This window comes from Anomaloglossus baeobatrachus, chromosome 1, assembly GCF_048569485.1.
Source record: "Anomaloglossus baeobatrachus isolate aAnoBae1 chromosome 1, aAnoBae1.hap1, whole genome shotgun sequence".
Lineage (NCBI taxonomy): Eukaryota > Metazoa > Chordata > Amphibia > Anura > Aromobatidae > Anomaloglossus > Anomaloglossus baeobatrachus.
The window spans coordinates 803,948,583-803,971,578 of record NC_134353.1 but is presented as its reverse complement, the minus strand read 5'-3'; the positions used below and the strand labels follow the sequence as shown (position 1 = coordinate 803,971,578).

Below are 22,996 nucleotides of genomic sequence, written 5' to 3'. Positions count from 1 at the left end.
GCCACCACGTACCCGCCACGGCTGGCAGCACAACCTCTGCCACCTGTGACCCCGCTTCACCACCACTGCTGCCCCCCTCCGGTAAGAGAACACCATATTATAAGATGGACCTCATTTTTATTTTTTTATTTTATCTCTAAATTTGTGGGGAGTCTTATAATCTGATGCGTCATATAAAAATAACTGCACAAAAAAAAATATATATACACCGTATTTTTTTCTGGATGACTTAATAGGTTTTTTTGCATTACCAATTATTCATGCTAAAGATAGTCCTTTATGACATTGGCTGTATGTTTGGGGGTCATGGTCCTGCTGCACAACAAATTTGGAACCATACACTTTGCTGATGGTATCGCATGATGGATAAATATCTGGCTCTATTTCTCAGCATTGAGGAAACCATTAATTTTGACTCCATCTCAAATTCCATTTGCTGAAATGCAACTCTAAACTTGCACTAACCCTCCACCATGCTTCACTGTTGCTTGAAGACAATCATTGTACCGTTCTCCAGCGCTTCACCTGACAAAATGTTCCGTACTACAACCAAATATTTCACATTTTGACTCATCGGTCGAATGCACCTGGTGCTATTTTTCAGCACCCCATTCCTATAGTTTTGTGCATAGTGGAGTCACTTGACTTTGCTTCCATGTTGAAGGTATGAATTTTTGAGCAGTTTTTCCATGAACACCAGATCTGGTGAAACTTATCCAGACAGTAGATGGGTGTAGCTTGGGCCCCCTGGTTGCTGCAGTCCTGAGCTGATGGCACTGCTGGACATCTACCGATTTCATAGGGAAGAATGATGCGTTTTCATCTGCTGCACTAAGTTTCTTGGCTGACCACTGCATCTATGGTTCTCAATGGTGACATTTCTTGGTGTTCTCAATGCTGAGAAATACTGTATCATACATACCTAGAGGAATTTATGTTTTGAATGCGGTCTTCAAGGCTAAAGGGTAAACGCATCAAATATTAATTTGTTTTAGATCTCTGACAATTTGTCACAATGGCTGGCTAATCCTTGTTAAAAATCTTAATTAAACTTCTTATATGAATATGGCATTTTATGAAACTAACTCGCCCTTTGGACAAGTTATGTATAAAACCAATAGACTTGACGGAAGAAGCATGTTCCAATGTTTTCTGGTGGCGGCTTATCTCCCTGAGAAGAAAAAAAAGGATTGGACATGGAATTCAGTATATTTATTAAAAGGTAGCTTATTAGCCCGAGCTGACATTATAACCCAAATACATAATCTCGTAGGGGCCATAAGCCTTATAAATAATTAAAAAAAACCCCCAACAAAACACAACTTAAGTGTTTTAATCACTGACTCAGTTTTAATCAAACTTGCTAATTAAGGTGCTCAGTGCACTGTTCTGCCCAAACCTCTATCTCAGGTGACTGAGAGCACTAAGGCCCCGTTTAGGCTGCTTTCACGCTACGTTTTTTTAACATGCGTCATGAACGTTTTTTTGCTGCAAAAGCGGATCCTGCTTTTACAGCAAAAAAATGCATGCAAACGCATGTGTTATTTTGCAGGATCCTGTCACTAAGTTTATGGGCGGGCATTGGAGTCAAGTGATCGGGAGTGAAGGGAACTGAGCGTGAGACTGGGAGCCGACATCTGACAGCTGTGGAGGCTCGTAACCAAGGTAAACATTGGGTAACTTGCTTGGATACCCGATATTTCCATTGGTTACGAGTGTCTGCAGCTGCTAGGAGCCGGCTCCCTGCTCATGTAACCAAGATAAACATCGGGTAACTAAGACCGTGGTTACCCGATGTTTACCATGGTTACAAGCGTCCTCCGCTCTCAGGCAGGGGAGAGTGGAGGGAGAGGGAGGGGGAGGGGGGGGGCGGAGGTGGAGAGAGAAGGAGGGGGAGGTGGAGAGAGACTAATCACGCGATGCTGGTTTTTGTGCATGCTCAGTAGAGTAAGCAGGATCCTGTCTATGAGCATGCCAGCGTTCACATGCGTTTGCGTGCGGTTTAGTCAGGATCCAGCAATTTGCAGTATTTAGACGCAGCTCAAAAACGCTACAAGTAGCGTTTTTGAAAAATGTTAAAAAACTGCAAGTCGCTGGATCCTCATAGAACGCACGCAAACACAGGTGAACGCATGGTGACGCGAGTCCATTGCAAATGCATTGAAATGAAAACGCATTTGCACTGGATCCGTTTTTGCGTTAAAAAAAGTTCATGACGGATGTTAAAAAAAACGTAGTGTGAAAGCAGCCTTACACGTTCAGTATTTGGCGAGTTTTTTTGCCTCAGTATTTGTAGCCAAAACCAGGAGTGGAACAATCAGAGGAAAAGTAGAATAGAAACACGGGCACCACTCCTGGTTCTGGCTACAAATACTGAGGTAAAAAACTCACCAAATACTGACCATGTGCACGTGGCCTACCTGAGTGTTCTCTGCAGGCAAATGAGTGCTGTCAATCATCAGTGTGGGAGGCGGGGGATGCAAACTCCGTAAGCAGAATGAGCATTAAGCCGCTTCTGCACACCCACGGTGTATTTGGCTCAGAGGCTATGCTACTTACAAGGCCTGGTGCCTAGTGTTGCTGACAGACTTTGTATAAAATCAGTTAATCTTCAAATTTTCACAATCACTACCGGGGCAATTTTTAGATTCATACTTTGTGTACTTTCAGGAAGAGTTTTCTGCAATTTCAAATTAATCAGAGGCAGCATTACAAAGACAACCCACACATCTATCCACAGTTGATAACAGCCGGTGATGCCACAGTAGATCCATCCCTCCCTCCCGTTACAATGATCTTTCGAAATCCTTATTGGATACTTAAATACAGTCTATTGCTACTAATGTACATGTTCCCTATGTTACAGAGGAGAGGTCCTCACCCTTTCTAACTTTGAGAGGCATGTTCAGCCACCAACCAGAACCTTCATTACTGGTATAATAACAGCCAAAGATTTTCCATAGAAATCACACCAAGGAAGTATACCAAGATCCAGGGTTTACCCTCACTCAGATCTGCTCTTCTATGTGGGGCTAGTCAAAAAAAGTCACCATCTGGAGACCTGCTCTTCATAGCTGTTTACTAGACCGGCTGCTTATGAACCAAGCTAGAAGGCACTTGCGAGCCACAGATCATGGACCTGCGAGCCACATCTGGCTCCCTAGCCACAGGCAGGTTAAGGACTCCTGTTGTAAAGGAATGCCTCTAGACCTATGGTACTACTAGATATTTGGAATGTTCTATGAACTTGTTGCTTCCGCTAAATATAATCAGCCTAACGCTTCTCTTTTGTGGGTCTGGTGTAGTCCCGTTTTAAGCTTCAGAAGTATTAGCATAACTGGATGCCAATTTAATCTATATGCAAAATTCTAAAAACCAGCAATACCCCTCATTGGATTCATCATTTTCTTAGATCAGCCAAAATTAAATTACAGGACAAAAGTAGAAAAAAAATTAATATTTTTCATGATAAAAAAAAGTTACTTTTTGTAATTCAACACGCTTACAAAAGCTGAGAAGTTCAAATTTTATGCTCTTGCAGGCATTCAGCCTTTTAAAGTGTAAGCTCATATTCCCAGGTGAGTCAGTCAATGTCAGTTAAGGCAAGTAATAGTCATCTGTACATTTACAGTCCTGTCACTATCAGCAATTCTTTCTGCAGGAGAATGAAATCTAATATTTAAAAGACTATGCTTTTGGAAATGTTACGTTTTCCACCTTGAAATGCATCAGATACTAAAAGCCGAGCTCTGTGTGTGTGTGTGTGTGTGTGTGTGTGTGTGTGTGTGTGTGTGTGTGTGTGAGAAAATATAGAGATATATATATATGTATATATATATATATATATATAATATATCTATATCTATATATCCATCTATCGTGTTTCCCCGAAAGTAAGGTCCTGTCTTACATTAATTTTACCCCCAAAAGTCCCACCCTGTCTTACTTTCGGGGGAGGCCTTACATTGGGAAAAAAAAAAACATTTTTTTAACAATAAAATTAACATTTATTAACAGGCTGAACAGTATGGTCAAACAAATAATCAAACAAATGTCTGTTGTACAGTACGGCATCCCTCCCCATACAGTATCCCTGCAGCCTCCACATTGCTGTACGGTACAGTACAGCATCCACTGCAGCCTCCCCATTGTTTCACAGTCCGGCATCCACCCCATCCTCCCCCCTGCAGCCTCCCCATACAGTGGATCTGCCCCCCACTCTGCCACCACACACACTGACACATACAGTACCGGTACAGCCCCACACGGCACCCACACACATATCGTACCGGTACCGTACACACACACACACACACACACTGACACATACAGCCCCATACGGCACCCATACACATACCGTACACATACCGTACACACACACACACACACACACACACACACACACACACACACACACAGAGAGAGAGAGTTTCGGAACTTACCGTTACTTTCCTTCTGTTTCGATCTCCTCTGCGGTGCCGGGCTGACGATTCGGATGCCGGGGACGCTGGACCAATCGGAGCGAGCCTGCAGGCGGTGACGTCGCGGCTGATTCGGCCAATCAGCTGCGAGCCGGCTGACTGGCTAATCACAGCTCGAGCTGATGGCCAGCAGGGAGCCTGTGACGAACAGGCTGATCGGCCAATCAGCATCGAGCAGGTAAGTTCCTGTACTTTCCCCAGGGACCCCACCCATATGCGGCCATACTGTCCCCAGTGACCCCACCCATATGCGGCCTTACATTACGCCGCGACCACACCCATATGCGGCCTTACATTACGCCGCGACCACCACCCATAGGCGGCCTTACATTCCCCGGGCCCCCCCGCTACCCTGCCTTACAATCGGGGGGTGCCCTACATTGGCGGACCCCCCCGAAACCCCCACCCTGCCTTACTTTCGGGGGGTTCCTACTTTCGGGGAAACACGGTATATATATATATATATATATATATATATATATATATATATATATATATATATATATATATATATATATATATATATATATATATATATATATATATATATATATATATATATATATAAAATATAAAAATATAAATATAAATATAATCACACACACACAAACATACACACATACATACACATTTATATAAATAATCTCTTACACAGAAGGTATATTGTATGTGCAGTAAACCAAGGGCCAGTAATATCTCCCGATTCTCTCTCATCTACCTGTGCAGGAATAACCTACTAAAGTTCCCCGTACAGCTTAGGCGACGCACACATGAGCGGTATTTTGCTGCAAAGACGGATCAATACAAATGCGTTTCAGTTCCATTCATGTCCAATGGAATCGCGGCAAGATGCAGTCACATGCAGTTGTGTATGACGCCCGCAACTGCATGTGACCGCATCTTGCCAGGATGTAATTGGATCAGGGTACATAAGTGTTAAAACCAGTTACTTGAGCTATGTGAGGACGGAAGCCATATTGCATTTGAAATGCATTGGTTGAGCCCAGTTTAATATCTGCATGTGTATCAAGATGCTGTACATCTGACTGAGAACACCCACAAATGGGGCTACAAGTGAACGAACGCCACTGGCCAGGGCACTGCTAAGGCCGGTTTCACATTTGCATTGTTTTGACGGAAACGGAATCCAGCCCACATGCAGTACAGTTCATTTATTTACAGTGGAAGTGCGACACCATGTGGACACATGCGGTAGTGTATGAAGCACACAACCGCATGGTGTCGCGCTTCCACTGTAAGTAAATGAACTGTACTGCATGCGTGCTTGAATCAGTTTCCGGCAAAACAACGCAAATGTGAAACCGGCCTAAAGAGTGTTATAACCTGACACATGGACACCTTTTGAACCATGACTACTGCCTGAAATACGGGAGATTGTTTAAAACTGATTATTTAACATTGGATGTTACCTGAACCAAGGGGGAGGGAGAAATTGATTGGATTTTATACAATGGATCATCAGTTAATTATGCTACAGATTCAGCGACTGCAATATGCACTTGTAAACCTGTATGTAGGTTTTATCTGTCAAGTATCTTTACGACTGTGTCTCTAATGTGGCAGATGTACCTTTAGAAAGTCTTTTTTCTTGTTTTATCTGTGTATCATATTGTTGGAATATACAATTTGCTATGAATTTCGCTCTGCAGTGCATGCTATTCCCATTAGCACAAATTGACTTGTTAATATACGATATATTTAGTTTAATTTGCAAATGGGGGGGTTGCATATATCTTTTTGCAGCCAAGTAGGGATAGGGAGGCATTAGCGCTTGGGCTTCATACCAATTTTCTGGAACATCTTCCTGTTGTAACAGGTCATTAAAACTATAAACTAATAAATTGAGCCACTAAAATACAATTTGCGCAGCCAACAACTAAATGACAATGCACAAACACCAATGAATGATATATCACACACTTAAATTATTCTCTATTTGCACGCTGTCCAGCTCCAGGCCCTCGATTTCTCTCCCCTGATGGGCTGAAGTTCGATGTGGACTTTCCAGAGCGGGTCGAAAGCTGATATATGCATGTCTTCTTCCATATCGCCTCCCTGTGATTGTCTGATAGCCACCTGATGGTTTAGGCCAGGCAGATTTACAGGATTCCTGACCCATTCCTGCAAAGAAATCACTAGATTATCAAGTATATCTTTATGTAGAGAGAAAACAATACAACTAACAAGTTTGTAGGCTTTATTTTCTTTATGTAGCCTTTACCCTGTAAACAATCTTACACGAAGCAGAAGGGAAGGCCTGAGAGGCGCTTAATGTAGTGGGGGAAAAGCACTTGACCATTACAGACACTGACATCGCAGCACTTGGCGGGGAGGCGCTATACACAACCAGGTTTGTACTCCAGGACTAAAACTAGAACAGTTTTCTGGGTCTCCCGTAACATCACAAAAGTCAAATGCCTACAATGGATAAGACATGGTCTTTTCCTTCTTCCAGGAGGAATAACTTATTTTTCCAGGGAAAAATCTTCACTGAATACAGATAATTCAGAATTGACACTTTTGATAATGACTGATCAATTCTGGCAGAGAAAAGCAAGATCATGTGTACTATGGATTTATGAAAAAAAATTTAAAATGACGATTACGTTTTAGTTATATCTTAATAGATCAGACTTTACAGCGCAGCTAGGGTGCGTGTGTATTGGGCAGACACAAGTGCTGTGCCTGCTGCATACAGTGCAGACGTTGGCTGCTCGACACTGACATTCACTGCTGTTTGATTACTTAAATGCCCCTGTCAATCATTAATAGAGGTGTTTAAATAGGGTGAACGGTAGAGCATCTTGTTATTCTTCTAAAACTCTGTTACAAGCTGAGCATCAAACGGAGACCTCCATTTAAACTGTAAAATACAGCATACTATAGAAGTGAAATGATTACAGGTTGACGTCCCATAGAGGGATTTGAAATCAGAATAAACTTTTCCCATTTCAGGTCAATTAGGAACCAAAATTATTTATATTTGCCAAATACCAGAATATGAGAGAGAGTATGTTTTAAAGGCATTTTTATTACTTTCTACAAATTTCAAAAGTTTACATATACTTCATTAGTATTTGGTACCATTGCCCTAATCTGTATGACTTGGTTCAAATGTTTTGGATATCCTTCAACAAGCTTCTCACAATAATTGGTAGGAATTTGGGCTCATTCCTCCTGACAAAACTGGTGTATCTGAGCCATGTTTGTAGGTCGCCTTGCTTGCACCTGCCTTTTCAGCTTTGCCCATAAATGTTCAATAGGATTAAGATCAGGGCTTTAAGATGGCCACTCCAAAACATTTACTTTGTTATCCTTAAGCCACTTTGTGACCAGCTTGGCAGTATGCTTTAGGTTATTGTCTATTTGGAAATTTGGAAGACCCATTTCCACCTAAGCTTTATGTTCCTGGCTGATGTCTTGAGAGGTTTCTTCAGTATTACCATATAATCTTTCTTCAATAGGCTATCTACTTTGTGAAGTGCACCAGTTCCCCCTGCAGCAAAACAACCCCACAACATGATGTTGCCACCCCCGTTTTTCACAGTTGAGATGATATTCTTAGGTTTCAAAGCTTCTCCCTTTTTCCTCCAAGCGTAATGATGGTCATTATGGCCAAACAGTTCAATTTTAGTTTCATCAGACCACAGGACATGTCTCCAAAAAGTAAGGTCTGTGTTCCTGTGTGCACTTGCATACATTAATCTGGCTTTTTTTTTACGTTTCTTTTGGCGTAATGACTTCTTCCTGGCAGAGTGGCCTTTCAGACCATGTTGATATAGTACTCATTTCACTATGGATAATGACACAATTTTACCAGCTTCTGCCAGCATCTTCACAAGGTTCTTTGCTTTTGTTCTTGGGTTGACATGCACATGTCTGACCAAAACACGTTCACCTCTGGTACACAGAACTCAGTCTCATTCCTGAGCGGTGCGATGGCTGGGACGTTCCCATCTTGTTTGTACTTGCATATAATTGTTTGTACAGATGAATGCGGCACCTTCAGGTATCTGGAAATTGCATCCAAAGATGAACCAGACTTGTTCAAGTCCACAATTCTCTTCCTGGGAGTCTTGGCTGATTTCTTCTGACTTTCCCATGATGCTACATAAAGAAGCAGTGTGTTTCAGGTGTGAATTAAAATAGATCCACCAGTGAGTCGCTAATTCACTCAGATTTTGCCAATAAACCTATCAGAAGCTTCCAAATACATAATATCATCATATGGGCTGTCCCATATTGTTTAATGGCATATTACTTTTAGTGTATGTAAACTTTTGACTTTGCCGAAAGTAATACAAATGCCTTAAAAAAAATGTTATTCTGGCATTTGGCAAATATAAATTTTAGCGCTACCAGTTTTAGAAAATGGCACCAAAAAAAAAATTAAACATTTATATTTGTTAAAATAACTATACACAAAAATAATATAAATTATAATAAAGAAACCATAGAAGAATATGAGTTAACAGTAGCAGCCTCCGCTCAGCTCTACCCATGGCTCTTAGGGCACTTCTTTTAACCACTTTGTGGAACAGTAAAAATGAAGCTCAGAAGACTCTGCATTAGCGCCAGAAATTATTTTTACAGTGCTGTAAATATGTTCATTATTTTTAACATTTATTAATACGCTTTTCAAGCTGGGTAAGGAGCATTCTAGCCTGAAAAAAGACAATGTGTGTACATTGACAGCCAGCATCTGCTAGGAATGATACAGGCTCAGGTCCTAAACCTACATTAAAGTTAAGGACCTTATCTGTAACGGACTATTACATCATGTATCAAGAATGGCTTACATTGGATGACACCAGACCTAACAATATAATCTGTATACATCAGGACACAGATCGCTTTGCCCTGATGTAGACTGTGTACTTACTTTGCAAATCCATCCCAGAATAATTAATTATTTTCTGAACAGTCAGCATTTTAGGAGTCAAACAATAAAATTGCCAAATGACCAAGTGCAGACAAGCTGCCGGATATGAATGACATTTATAACTGTGTTTGCCCCAAAATTTCTGTGCGAATTCTGACATCTCTTTGTTGTACATACTTAAGTCAAATTTATCAACGCTTCACTTATTTTACCATACCAATTTTTAGTAACTGCACCAAAATCTAAAGGGGTTGTATGGCCTTGGCGTACAAGCCTGCAGTCACTATGTGAAGACAGACTTGTGAATCCTCACAGCGCTCGCAGTAATTTATTTACTTGTAATGAGGGGAAAAGAGCATGGATTAAAATTTTTATACCCTTTTTTTAATTCCTTTTTTTCAATTGTTTAACTTTCTTTTTCACTCTATACAGGGGACTTAAACCTGTGATTGTCCAATTGCTTATATTACATACTGCGATATATAACATGTCCACCATATAGCGAAAATCCCAGTCTCCATTAACATATACGAGTACAGTCATATGAAAAAGTTTGGGCACCCCTATTAATGTTAACCTTTTTTCTTTATAACAATTTGGGTTTTTGCAACAGCTATTTCAGTTTCATATATCTAATAACTGATGGACTGAGTAATATTTCTGGATTGAAATGAGGTTTATTGTACTAACAGAAAATGTGCAATCCGCATTTAAACAAAATTTGACCAGTGCAAAAGTATGGGCACCTCAACATAAAAGTGACATTAATATTTTGTAGATCCTCCTTTTGCAAAAATAACAGCCTCTAGTCGCTTCCTGTAGCTTTTAATGAGTTCCTGGATCCTGGATGAAGGTATATTGGACCATTCCTGTTTACAAAACAATTCCAGTTCAGTTAAGTTTGATGGTCGCCGAGCATTTACAGCACGCTTCAAATCATCCCACAGATGTTCAATGATATTCAGGTCTGGGAATTGGGATGGCCATTCCAGAACATTGTAATTGTTCCTCTGCATGAATGCCTGAGTAGATTTGGAGCGGTGTTTTGGATCATTGTCTTGCTGAAATATCCATCCCATGCGTAACTTCAACTTCGTCACTGATTCTTGCACATTATTGTCAAGAATCTGCTGATACTGAGTTGAATCAATACGACCCTCAACTTTAACAAGATTCCCGCTGCCGGCATTGGCCACACAGCCCTAAAGCATGATGGAACCTCCACCAAATTTTACTGTGGGTAGCAAGTACTTTTCTTGGAATGCCGTGTTTTTTTGCCTCCATGCCTAATGTCTTTTTGTATGACCAAACAACTCAATCTTTGTTTCATCAGTCCACAGGACCTTCTTCCAAAATGTAACTGGCTTGTCCAAATGTGCTTTTGCATACCTCAGGCGACTCTGTTTGTGGCATGCTTGCAGAAACGGCTTCTTTCGCATCACTCTCCCATACAGATTCTCCTTGTGCAACGTGCGCTATATTGTTGACCGATGCACAGTGACACCATCTGCAGCAAGATGAAGCTGCAGGTCTTTGGAGGTGGTCTGTGGATTGTCCTTGACTGTTCTCACCATTCTTCTTCTCTGCCTTTCTGATATTTTTCTTGGCCTGCCACTTCTGGGCTTAACAAGAACTGTACCTGTGTTCTTCCATTTCCTTACTATGTTCCTCACAGTGGAAACTGACAGTTTAAATCTCTGAGAAAACTTTTTGTATCCTTCCCCTGAACAACTATGTTGAATAATCTTTGTTTTCAGATCATTTGAGAGTTGTTTTGAGGAGCCCATGATGCCACTCTTCATAGGAGAACAACTTGCCAGTGGCCACCTTAAATACCTTTTCTCATGATTGGATACCCCTGCCTATGAAGTTCAAAGCTCAATAAGGTTACAAAACCAATTTAGTGCTTTAGTAAGTCAGTAAAAAGTAGTTAGGAGTGTTCAAATCAAGAAATTGATAAGGGTGCCCATACTTTTGCACTGGTCAAATTTTGTTTAAATGCGGATTGCACATTTTCTGTTAGTACAATAAACCTCATTTCAATCCAGAAATATTACTCAGTCCATCAGTTATTAGATATATGAAACTGAAATAGCTGTTGCAAAAACCCAAATTGTTATAAAGAAAAAAGGTTAACATTAATAGGGGTGCCCACACTTTTTTATATGACTGTAGCTGAGCATCAAAGGATGACTAAGAAGGCAGTGGCGGGAAATTCGCTGGCTGTCAAGGTAACGCACAATAATAGACTGGTACATGTGAGCACCAGTGCGCTTTCCACAACTGGAGTGGGGCGGAGAAATGGATTTTCAAACTATAGCAAACCTGGCTGCAATTATCCTGTTCATCAGCATGAATTGATGACCGGCCTTTCAAAGGGGTTGTCAAAAAGAGAAATTAATTTCCATCCTAAAAGCCTAGTTATTTAATGCCATAATCTAGTCTATTTTACAATATGTTTTAATTAAAAATTCCCTATACTTCCCTCAATACACTATCTGCCTTCCTTATTGATGACGCTTTGAGAATCCCAGTGCATCCTGAGATACTCAAATGAAGCATCATCGGGGGAAGAGGCTGCAGTCACTACCACAGCCTCTGCCCCCTCCCTGAAACTAAGCATCATTGGGGGAAGAGGCTGCAGTCACTGCCACAGCCTCTGCCCCCTCCCTGAAACTAAGCATCATTGGGGGAAGAGGCTGCAGTCACTGCCACAGCCTCTGCCCCCTGAAACTAAGCATCATTGGGGGAAGAGGCTGAAGTCACTACCACAGCCTCTGCCCCCTCCCTGAAACTAAGCATCATCAGGGGAAAAGGCTGGAGTCACTGCCACAGCCTCCGCCCCCTCCCTGAAACTAATCATCATTGGGGGAAGAGGCTCAAGTCACTACCACAGCCTCTGCCCCCTCCATGAAACTAAGCATTATTGGGGGAAGAGGCTGAAGTCACTGCAACAGCCTCTACTCCCTCCCTGAAATAAAGCGTCATCAATGATGCTGGTTTTATGAGCTGGCCTATGCCCTACTCTATTTAGCTCCTAAGACATCCTCATGTATCTTAAAATTTCTGCCTGATGCTCAGCAGATTCTTGTGAGTGTGCAATATGCACAGTGTCAGTGTGCGCTGTGCCAGCTCTGATCTGAGGTAATGCGCAATGTCAGTCTGCTCTCCTGCTGGCTCAATATATTGGTATTGCCACATCAGGAACAATCCGACCTATAAAACGGTTACACTTTTTAACCATTTTAGTGAACACCATAAAAAAAAAAAAAAAAGGCATAAAAACCCAATGCTTTTTCATGATTAAATCGGAATAGAAAGCTATCAAAAAACATTATGTGTCCGAAAATGGCAGTGATATGGTCAACTCTTCCAACAACAAAAAAATGCCCCCACAGGACTTTTTCGGAAGAAATACAGAAAAATTATAGCTCTCAAAATATGGCAATGCAAAAATATTAATTTTGTGAAACAAAATACTGGTTTCTTAGCGTGTCATAGCAGCCAAACATACTGTAAAAAAAATATAAATCTGGTATCGCTGTAATCACAGCGACCCGAAGAATAAAGTCACCTAACCATTGATAACAACATACGGTAAACAGTGTAAAATATAAATAAAAGAAAATTCTCGCCTTTACATGGATTTGTTCATTCTTGCTCCCAAAGATCGCCGTAAGGCTTGGTTGGCTCACATTTATCCTGTGCTCTACGCTGAGCGTTTATACAAGTTATACAGTTCACAAGTGTCCTCTACCCCAAAATGCCACCAATAAAACTTCAACTCAACCCACAAAAAAATAATTCCCCACTCAGGTCCATCATCTGTGAACAGAAATATAGGGGCGTCCAAATTACTGATTGCACAATGTCTCTGGAAACACTGCATAGCTCCCATCAAAAGAACTAGCAAAAATTGTGCTCCTAAATCCAAATGCCCCCCCCCCTTACGAGCCCTACGATGTGCCTAAACCACAGGTAGCAGCAACATGTTTGAAAATAATGTAGTGAGGACAGCCCTCTTATTTTACGGATGCGTGGCTCTAGAAGCACAAGCTAGGCACAATCTATTGGGAACTACAATGGTAGATTTGGAACGTTCACTCTGCAACTTCCACTGCGTGTTGGTTTCTGGAAATCGTCCATAGCGTAAAAACACAGTACACTCACTACACCCATAAATTCCCTGAGGGGTGTAAATTGTAATAAGAGGGTCAATTGAGGGGGGTTTCCACTGTTTAGACATATCAGGGGCTTTGCAAACGGAGTCTGGAAACTATTCTAGAAAAAAATCTGCACTGCAACAGTCAAAACTTTTTCCCTGCCAAGCCCATCCGCATGGCAAAACATTCACATGTGCGGATTGACATATCAGCAGAAAGTGCTTAAAACATTATGGGTCTTTTTTTAGCTATTTCCCCTTGTGATTATAAATACTCTGGGGCTAAAACGGTATTTTACTGATAATCCAAGAAGGAGAATGAAGCGGCAACTCGACCTGGTGGTTGACAAACTTTTTATTTGTATTTACAGCAGACAACATATACGGGGAGTGGAGGGGGGAGCAGATGGACGACAGCCGTTTCTTGCTGTGGCTAGCGCTTTGACGCTCCACTCCCCGTATATGTTGTCTGCTGTAATTACAGATTAAAAGTTTGCCACTTCATTCTCCTTCTTAGATAATTTTGGATTTTGACGTGCTTTCAGCAGCGCACCACCTGGAATGGCTGCATACACGAGTTCTGGAACAGCTGATTGACTGATTCTGTGAGTACGGCATAGCCAAACAGCATAGTGCAGCAGTGCCCAACAATTTCTTTTTGTCTTGGTATTTTACTGATAGAAATGCAATTATTAGTTCTTCACCACAGAACCGTATAAAACTCTGTAACACACCTGTGGTGTCAACATGATCACTGTACCCCTAGACGAATTCAATAAGGCTTGTAGATTGTAAAATGAGTCACTTACGGGGGATTTCTACTTTTCTGGCACCTCAGGGGCTCTGCTAATGTGACATAACACTCGGAAACCATTTCAGCTAATATGGCGTCTTTCCCATCTCAGCTTTGTACTGTGGCTCAAAAGTAGTTCCTGATTACATGGAGGGTATTGGCGCACTCAGGAAAAAGGTCTACTTTACATTGGCTAGTTGTGAAAAATATGGGGGACCCCCACGCTGTTTTTTTTTTTTAAATGATATAGATATAGAGATATATTATATATATATATATATATATATATATATATATATATATATATATATATATATATATATATATATATATATATATATATATATATATATATACACACACACACAGGGTGGTCCAAAAGTAGGTGGACTGTATGGTTAAAAGGCCATCAAACATGGTGTAAAGTGAAACTGACTCAGTTGCCCTTAGCAACCAGATTACACTTTCCATTCTTCCTAGACTCTTTGGGAAATGAAAGGTGGAATCTGATTAGTTGCTAAGGGCAACTGAGTCAGTTTCACTTTACACCATATTTGATAACCCCTATTACACATACTGTCCACCTACTTTTGGACCACCATTTATGTATGTATGCATGTATGTATATTTTATATATACACACACTTTTTTTTTTTTTTTTTTTTAAAATGGAGTGGGATCCCCTCTATGTTGGATAGCCAGCCAAGGTGAAGCAGACAACTGAGGCTTGCAGTTCGCAGCTCTGTGTTTTACCTGCGCTTTTTATCATAAACCGGCAGGAGCCTACATTATTTATATATTTTTTTATCTTTATTCTTCACAGCAGCATACAGTCATCTTCCATAGGCAATATAGCTTGTTAATTGGCAGCGCTGCAGCCTTTCAATACTTTATTAACAAATAGTACCCGAACTTCGAATTTCAACAAAGACTTTTAAAAAAAAAAAAAATTCCATATTTGAGTCAAGTAAGCACCCTGAGCTTTACCGATCGGGTTTGCACATCCTTAGTCATAAATCCAAATGGTATGTTTGGTTCAAAGACAACATAACGCATCACCAAAAGAACACCATACACACAGTAAGGCATGGTGGAAGAAGCATGCTTTGGGACTGGTTTTCAGCAGTTAGAACTGGGGTTTTAGACAAGGTTAAGGGAATTATGAACAGTTCAAAATATCAGTCAAGTTTGCGACAAAATGTTCAGGCCTCTGCTAAAAAGATGACAATGAATTTCACCTTTAAGCATAACAAGGACTATAAGCATTAAAGATGCACAAACTGTAACTCCGAACATAGACTTTAGAAAAAAATGGGAGTTCTGAGTTTGGGTGCTGTAAATATGCTGACCACTCGATCGAGCACCAGGGTGCTCCTCGGATACGCTCGGTGCTCGGCCCAGTGGGAGCAGCTTGCAGTTTCTGAATGGCTTGCACTGGGTGTAAAAATGTTTTTGGATGCAGTGTGTAAAACAAAAAAAACCCCACACCACACACCACCTTCCTTCCCTCCATCCCCCAGAAATGCTTCATTTATGGCTGGCTGTATCTGTGCCGAGAGCCAAGCTGCCCAATCATTGACTTCAAATGGGGTTCGGCATCCGGGATAAAGTTCAGGTCAAATCCGGGCCTCGAACAAGAGTTTATCTAAAATCCGGCTGAATCCGAACTTTCACCGGTCCGTTCATCTCTAATACACATACCTCCAAAATCAGCAAAAAGATGGCTTTACCAGAAGAGTTTTGAAATGGCTCAGCCCTGAATCTCATTGAACCTGTGGGTGACCTGAAGAGGGCGCTGTAGACAGCAGATGCTCTCGCAATCTGACAGATTTGGAGCACTACTGCAAGGATGAGTGGGCACAGACTGACAATTGTAGATTTTTAAACTGCTACCCAAAAAGACTGAATGCTGTAAACTTCCAAGGGTACTTACTACAACAAAGTATTAGTTTAAGGGTACACTCACAAAATCATATATAACCAAACAAGAAGAGACCACATGACTGGCTGGTGCTCCACACCCAAGCATGACAGCTTTATATATTTCTATGCAGCTGTCAGGGCGTGTATATTTATTCAACCACATTATTTTAGTTTTCTTTTTCCACTCAAAACTATTTCAGGTTGTTTTTTAATTGAATTGTACAGATTATGGGTGATGGTAATGGAGGAAAATTTGTGAACTGATTCTTCTTGGTATGATTTGTCTCTTGCTTAATTGGGTAAAATAGCAAAGGGTTTGTAAAAACAATCAACTTTGTAAATTGACTTCTTAGAAAGGATTTTTAGCTGTATTGTGTGCAGTTTGCTGTCTATGTTCCCAGTTACCTCTGAAGGCTATAAAAGATGGCCTAGACAAGTAGAGCACATCAGCTTCAGTGTCGCTGCACTGGTAAAAGTCTTTGATTGCAGCATCATAAAGAGTTTGGACCAATGTTAAGATTACGCTGCTGATCTGAATGCTCCATCTTCAAGAGCGCATCACTTCCCAACACACAAAACTCAAAAGCAGGGAAGCCATTGGCTCCTGAAGAAGGATGATCAGTTCTGCAGAACCTATCACCTCCATGGAAACTATGATGTCAAAGGAAATTAAAAAAAATACATAGGACAGTTTTACCTTTACTTTCTAAAGCAATGGGGAAAGCTTAAAGGGAACCAATCACCAGGATTTTCATATATAACAAAGCCAGTGCTATACTGGCACTATCTGGTGAATTCTATACATACCATTAGGGGTCAGCTCTGATGTTTAGGTTTTGAAATCCAAGAAAGTACATTTTTTTTAAAAATCATCAGCTTCTTGAATGACAGCAGCTGCAGCTGAGGATCAGATAATATCTGAGGGTATTCATAGTTATCCCCTCCCCCTGTTGGTATAATACTTATGCTAATTCTTTCGATTTAAATTTTGATTAGCGGGACCTGTGTGAGGTCGTACCCATGTGACCAGAAAGGGCGGGGCCTCAGCCAAAAGAAAAATGTTGCTTTGTGGTATCAGCTTTGTTGGCTGAGGCCCCGCCCCTTCTGGTCACATGGGTATAAGGCTGCTTTCACACCTCCGGTTTCTGCAATGCGGCACACTCCGGCACTTTGCAGGAAAATCGCAACCGTTTTTTTTTGCTGCCGCTTGCGTTTTTTCTGCATAGACTTTAATTAGTGCCGCATTGTGCCGCATGGCCTTGCGTTCCGTCCGGTTTTTGCCGCATGCGGCAGACTTAGCCGATGCGGCGGCCGGATGGAACGTTGCCTGGCACGTTTTTTCGTGCGGTAAAAAAAAACCGCATCGCGCCGCATTCGGCCGATGCGGCGCATTTTTCAATGCATGCCTATGGCGGCCGGATGCGGCAATAACTGCATCCGGCCGCCGCATGCGGTTTTTGCCACTGCGCATGCTCAGTAGCATGCCGCAAGCGGCAAAAACCGGACTGGCCGCAAAGGAAAAACTTATGCAAAGGAAGCGGTGTGTTCACCGCATCCGTTGCATAGCTTGCACAGACGGATTGAGCCGCAGAGTTCAAGCTGGATGTGTGAAAGCAGCCTAAGATCACACAGGTCCTCCTGCTAGTGAAAAGTAAGTTGATGGTATAATACTTATGGTAATTCTAACAGGGGGAGGGGATAACTATGAATACCCCCCAGATATTATCTGATCCTCAGCTACTGTCACTCAAGAAGCTGATGATTTTATAAACTTTACTTTCTTCGATTTCAAAACCTAAACATCAGAGCTGACCACTACAGGTATGTATAGAATCAGCCTGATAGTGCCAGTATAGCACTGGCTTTAGGTTATATACGAAAATCCTGGTGATTGGTGCACTTTAAAAAGGGGTTTTCCACATCTAAGAAAAAAAGTCTGCAGTCACTATACAAGACTGCAGAATCGTGATAGTGTGCACAGTCCCAATTCTTCTGTATTCCCATGTGAGTAGATGGTTACTTAACAACATGTTTACAATTGGCATAGTTGTGGGGAGAAAAGCAAAATGACACAGGTAAGCATACGACTCCCCCCTCGCACAGGAAATACAAGGGAATCATGACAGTATACATATTGCACAATGATGATTCGTCAGTTTGCTGTCACACAGAGGGACTGCCGACTTTTCCTCTTCAGCCACATTCTGAACGAAAAGGCTGAAGTTGCCAGTCTGGAAACAAGTAAAAGGGGATAGTGATGAGTGAGCGTGCTCTCCACTGCTTGTTACTCGATCGAGCTTGGGGAGACTTGAGTACTGAAAACAAATATCAAAAGGAGAGTAAACGCTCAATTCCAGCTCACCAGTATATTTGAAGTCCAAAGATGGTGCATGGAAGATGGATCACGGCCATGACACTAGGATAAACAAAAAAAGAAAATCCAGCACGACATCCAATGGATAAAAATCTTCTTTTATCTTTATTAATCCATGATAAAAATAGGGTTTAAAATACAGACAAGGGCCGCGTTTCGGAATATGCTTCCTTATTCACAATCCTATACAGACTAACATAAAACATTTTTGTGTTATACATATATTTGCACAGACCGCAATTTTTTTGACCACATTTGACTGATCCAGTGGTAGGTAACCACATGGATTTGTCTGAAGTTTTGATACTGTGAGATCTGGTATTATGATCACTGGGGGCCAAAACATTTCCTAGAGACGTGTTATTTCTAGAAACAAACTTAACAGTGTCAAAACTTCAGACAAATCCATGTGGTTACCTACCACTGGATCAGTCAAATGTGGTCAAAAAAACTGCGGTCTGTGCAAATATATACAAAAAGTTTTGTATCTTTTACAACCGGAAAAAATTACAACATAAATTAATTAATAAATTGCGGGACGTCTAATGTTATTTATATTTTGTCATGTGATATATGTAAAAAACAATATATTGGAAGCACTTTAAGGCTATGTGCCCACGCTGCGGAAAATGCGCGGAATTTTTCCGCGTATTTTTCACGGAAATTCCGCAGATTTTTTAAAAATCTGCAGCACAGCTACTCCCCAGCCATTTCTATGGCATTTGGGAACTGCTGTGCCCACACTGCTTTTTTTTCCGCAGCGGAAATAATGCGGATTTCCCTGCGGAAAAATCAGCAGCATGTCAATTATTGTTGCGGATTTCTCCGCAGGGTTCCATATACTTACCTGCCTCACCGGAGTCACTTTCTCCGTCCGGTGTACAGGAGCGCGGTGGATCCAGGTACAGGAAGGAAGAGGTGGGCGGGGCCTTCACGAGCTCCGGTCATGTGACAGCCGGCGCTAGTTCAGGCCCACCCACCTTCTCCTGCAGACGCTGACAGAGTGACACGGCCGCCGGAAAGCGAGGTGCTGCATATGAACACCCGATCACTGCAGCACTTGTTTGTCAGGGGCCTCCCAACATTTTTTGAAGGAACATCATGGGAGTTGTAGTAGTTTGAAAGTTAGTGCCATTGAAAGGGTTAATCTTCCCAAAAGGGGTGGTGATAAAGAAATTATTACATTATCGAGCGGCCAAATGGATTTATCATATGCACACAAGATATCCAATGGGTATGAATTTGAAAAATGATCTATTATATTTGTATTGAATTGTCAGCGGTTTCTGTTATGATTTCCACAAGAAGAATTTCCTTTTTTTTTTTCTTCTTTCTTTGTGGTTCATTAACATGTGATGTCATTTCCTGATCCGTCATGGTCACCCTTGCCTTTATAAGGAACTGTTTAATGTTAGTCTGTATGGGATTGTGAATAAGGAAGCATATTCCGAAACGCGTCCCTTGTCTGTATTTTAAACCCTATTTTTATCATGGATTAATAAAGCAAAAAGAAGATTTTTATCCATTTGATGTCGTGCCGGATTTTCTTTTTTTGTTTAGACTTGAGTACTGAGTATAAGAGAAGTCTATGGGAAACTCAAGCATTTTTAAACTCTGAAGCTCGACCGAGGAATGAGCAGTGGCCCATGCTCGCTCATCACTAAAAGGAAGCAATCCGGCTTGGCTCAGTACCGCGTTGGGAGGTGAGAGGGGCCACTGACGTCTGCATATATTTGTTGGTTCATTTGTGTGTATGGCAGGTATTGTGTCCTATATATAAATGTATAGGAACAATACAGTCTGGGCGCTGATCCATCACCACATAAGGAAAAATATTTCTTTTTGCAGTTCTATGGGTATAAAACATTTTGCTTGCTCTGACTGGCATCTGCAGCAATTATTTCACGACTCAGGCTGGAGTCACATGAGCCAAAGTTTTCTCATATAAGAAAATTGTGTCGATGATGTTGAGACTCAGCGCCAACTCTGATCTGAGACAGTGATCAGAGTGTCGTTATGGTGATCCCATCCTCTGGCATGCCAGAATGACATCAAAGGTGCGGAGAAGATGGAGAGACTGATTTCTCCAGTGTCCGCGCCGTCGTAGATCGGACCGATATCGGAGCGCAGTCAGGTATCTCTCACTAATCAATAGACCTGACGGGGTGCGCGACGTCCGATATACGCTGCCAATCGCAGCCATCATGTCATGGCGAATCGGCATTAGAACAAATGTGCAGATCTGCACCGCCCCATTGTACATTACTGGGGCGAGAGCCGTCCGATACAATGTCAGGGGGCACTCACCCGTGTCATACGCCCTTATTCCTACTGGCCGGATCTCTGGGAACGTGCTGAGCCTAAGGGAATATATAGACGAAGAAACTTTATGTTTTTTTATGTGCTGCAAATACTCAGCAAAGCACCAACGTTTTACCAAATTCCCAGCAGCCTCCTGTCTGATTGCCTCATACCAGTGTGCACAGCTGATAATACACACTCATATGTAATGACCACAGTGACCAGGAGCCAGCACTCTCTCGCAGTAACACAGGGAGACCCGGCCCCACCTCACGTGCACAGTCCCCTACACACAGTGCCCGCTGTTTAGCGTCTGCCTGCCTGGCCTGCACTATAGCGCTCAGCTCGTGTTTATATAGCGCCTGGCAGTGACGCGCCCCCTGGCTCCTCCCCCTCCACAGGCCTCAGCAGCGTCCACCGCTCACTGTGCTGCACGACTGCACCTACAGAGCACTACAACAGCCCACAAACTGTTCGCCCCCCGCCCGCTCCTCCGGCAGCACTGCTGTACCTGCTGCTCGATATCCCGGCACTGTCCGGAGCCTCCAACACCGCTGACTATACGGCTCCGTCCCTCACCCAGCGCGGCGTCACCGGACACACACGTCAAGAGAACAACCAATCGTCTTTCAAAGCCGTCATACAGCTAGCCAATAGGTAAGTGATGAGAGGCGGGACCCAGACGCTCACCATCCAATCACAACTTCTCTACTAGTACCACAGGTAAGAAACAAACTACGGTATACGCACGAATGGTAACCTGTGCGGCTGTCACCACAACACTGCAGCTACAGACAGCGCGATACTGCACAGAGCAGGACACTGACAACAGGACACAGAGTGCTCCCAGCAACAGAGAGAGTGCTCCCAGGAACACAGAGAGTGCTCCCAGCAACAGAGAGTGCTCCCAGCAACACAGAGAGTGCTCCCAGCAACAGAGAGTGCTCCCAGCAACACAGAGAGTGCTCCCAGCAACAGAGAGTGCTCCCAGGAACACAGAGTGCTCCCAGCAACACAGAGAGTGCTCCCAGCAACACAGAGTGCGCTCCCAGCAACACAGAGTGCTCCCAGCAACACAGAGTGCTCCCAGCAACACAGAGTGCTCCCAGCAACAGAGAGTGCTCCCAACAACACAGAGAGTGCTCCCAGCAACACAGAGAGTGCTCCCAGCAACAGAGAGTGCTCCCAGCAACACAGAGAGTGCTCCCAGCAACACAGAGAGTGCTCCCAGCAACAGAGAGTGCTCCCAGGAACACAGAGAGTGCTCCCAGCAACAGAGAGTGCTCCCAGCAACACAGAGAGTGCTCCCAGCAACACAGAGTGCTCCCAGCAACAGAGAGTGCTCCCAGCAACACAGAGTGCTCCCAGCAACACAGAGAGTGCTCCCAGGAACACAGAGAGTGCTCCCAGCAACAGAGAGTGCTCCCAACAACACAGAGAGTGCTCCCAGCAACAGAGTGCTCCCAGGAACACAGAGAGTGCTCCCAGCAACACAGAGAGTGCTCCCAGCAACAGAGTGCTCCCAGGAACACAGAGAGTGCTCCCAGGAACACAGAGAGTGCTCCCAGCAACAGAGAATGCTCCGAGCAACAGAGTGCTCCCAGGAACACAGAGAGTGCTCCCAGGAACACAGAGAGTGCTCCCAGGAACACAGAGAGTGCTCCCAGCAACAGAGTGCTCCCAGGAACACAGAGAGTGCTCCCAGGAACACAGAGAGTGCTCCCAGGAACACAGAGAGTGCTCCCAGGAACACAGAGAGTGCTCCCAGCAACACAGAGAGTGCTCCCAGCAACACAGAGAGTGCTCCCAGCAACACAGAGTGCTCCCAGCAACAGAGAGTGCTCCCAACAACACAGAGAGTGCTCCCAGCAACAGAGTGCTCCCAGCAACACAGAGAGTGCTCCCAGCAACACAGAGAGTGCTCCCAGCAACACAGAGAGTGCTCCCAGCAACACAGAGAGTGCTCCCAGCAACAGAGATTGCTCCCAGGAACACAGAGAGTGCTCCCAGGAACACAGAGAGTGCTCCCAGGAACACAGAGAGTGCTCCCAGGAACACA

At 42.9% G+C, this 22,996-nt stretch overlaps 1 protein-coding gene across 3 annotated transcripts in view; it reads right to left on the bottom strand.

Annotated features, from left to right (window-relative positions):
• Nucleotides 1-21,547, bottom strand: part of PJA2 (praja ring finger ubiquitin ligase 2) — a 63,637-nt gene extending 42,090 nt beyond the window's left edge. The window contains exons 1-3 of one of the 3 annotated variants that reach the window (XM_075325023.1): nt 21,449-21,543; nt 20,944-20,996; nt 6,423-6,623 (exon numbers count right to left, since the gene is read on the bottom strand). In XM_075325023.1, the coding sequence (XP_075181138.1) occupies nt 6,423-6,621 (199 nt within the window). In that variant the 5' untranslated portion in view covers nt 6,622-6,623; nt 20,944-20,996; nt 21,449-21,543. Of the gene's footprint in view, nt 1-6,422; nt 6,624-20,943; nt 20,997-21,448 lie in introns of all 3 variants that reach the window. The other 2 variants (XM_075325022.1, XM_075325024.1) reach the window with 2 other exon arrangements.
• Nucleotides 21,548-22,996: the final 1,449 nt, after the last annotated feature.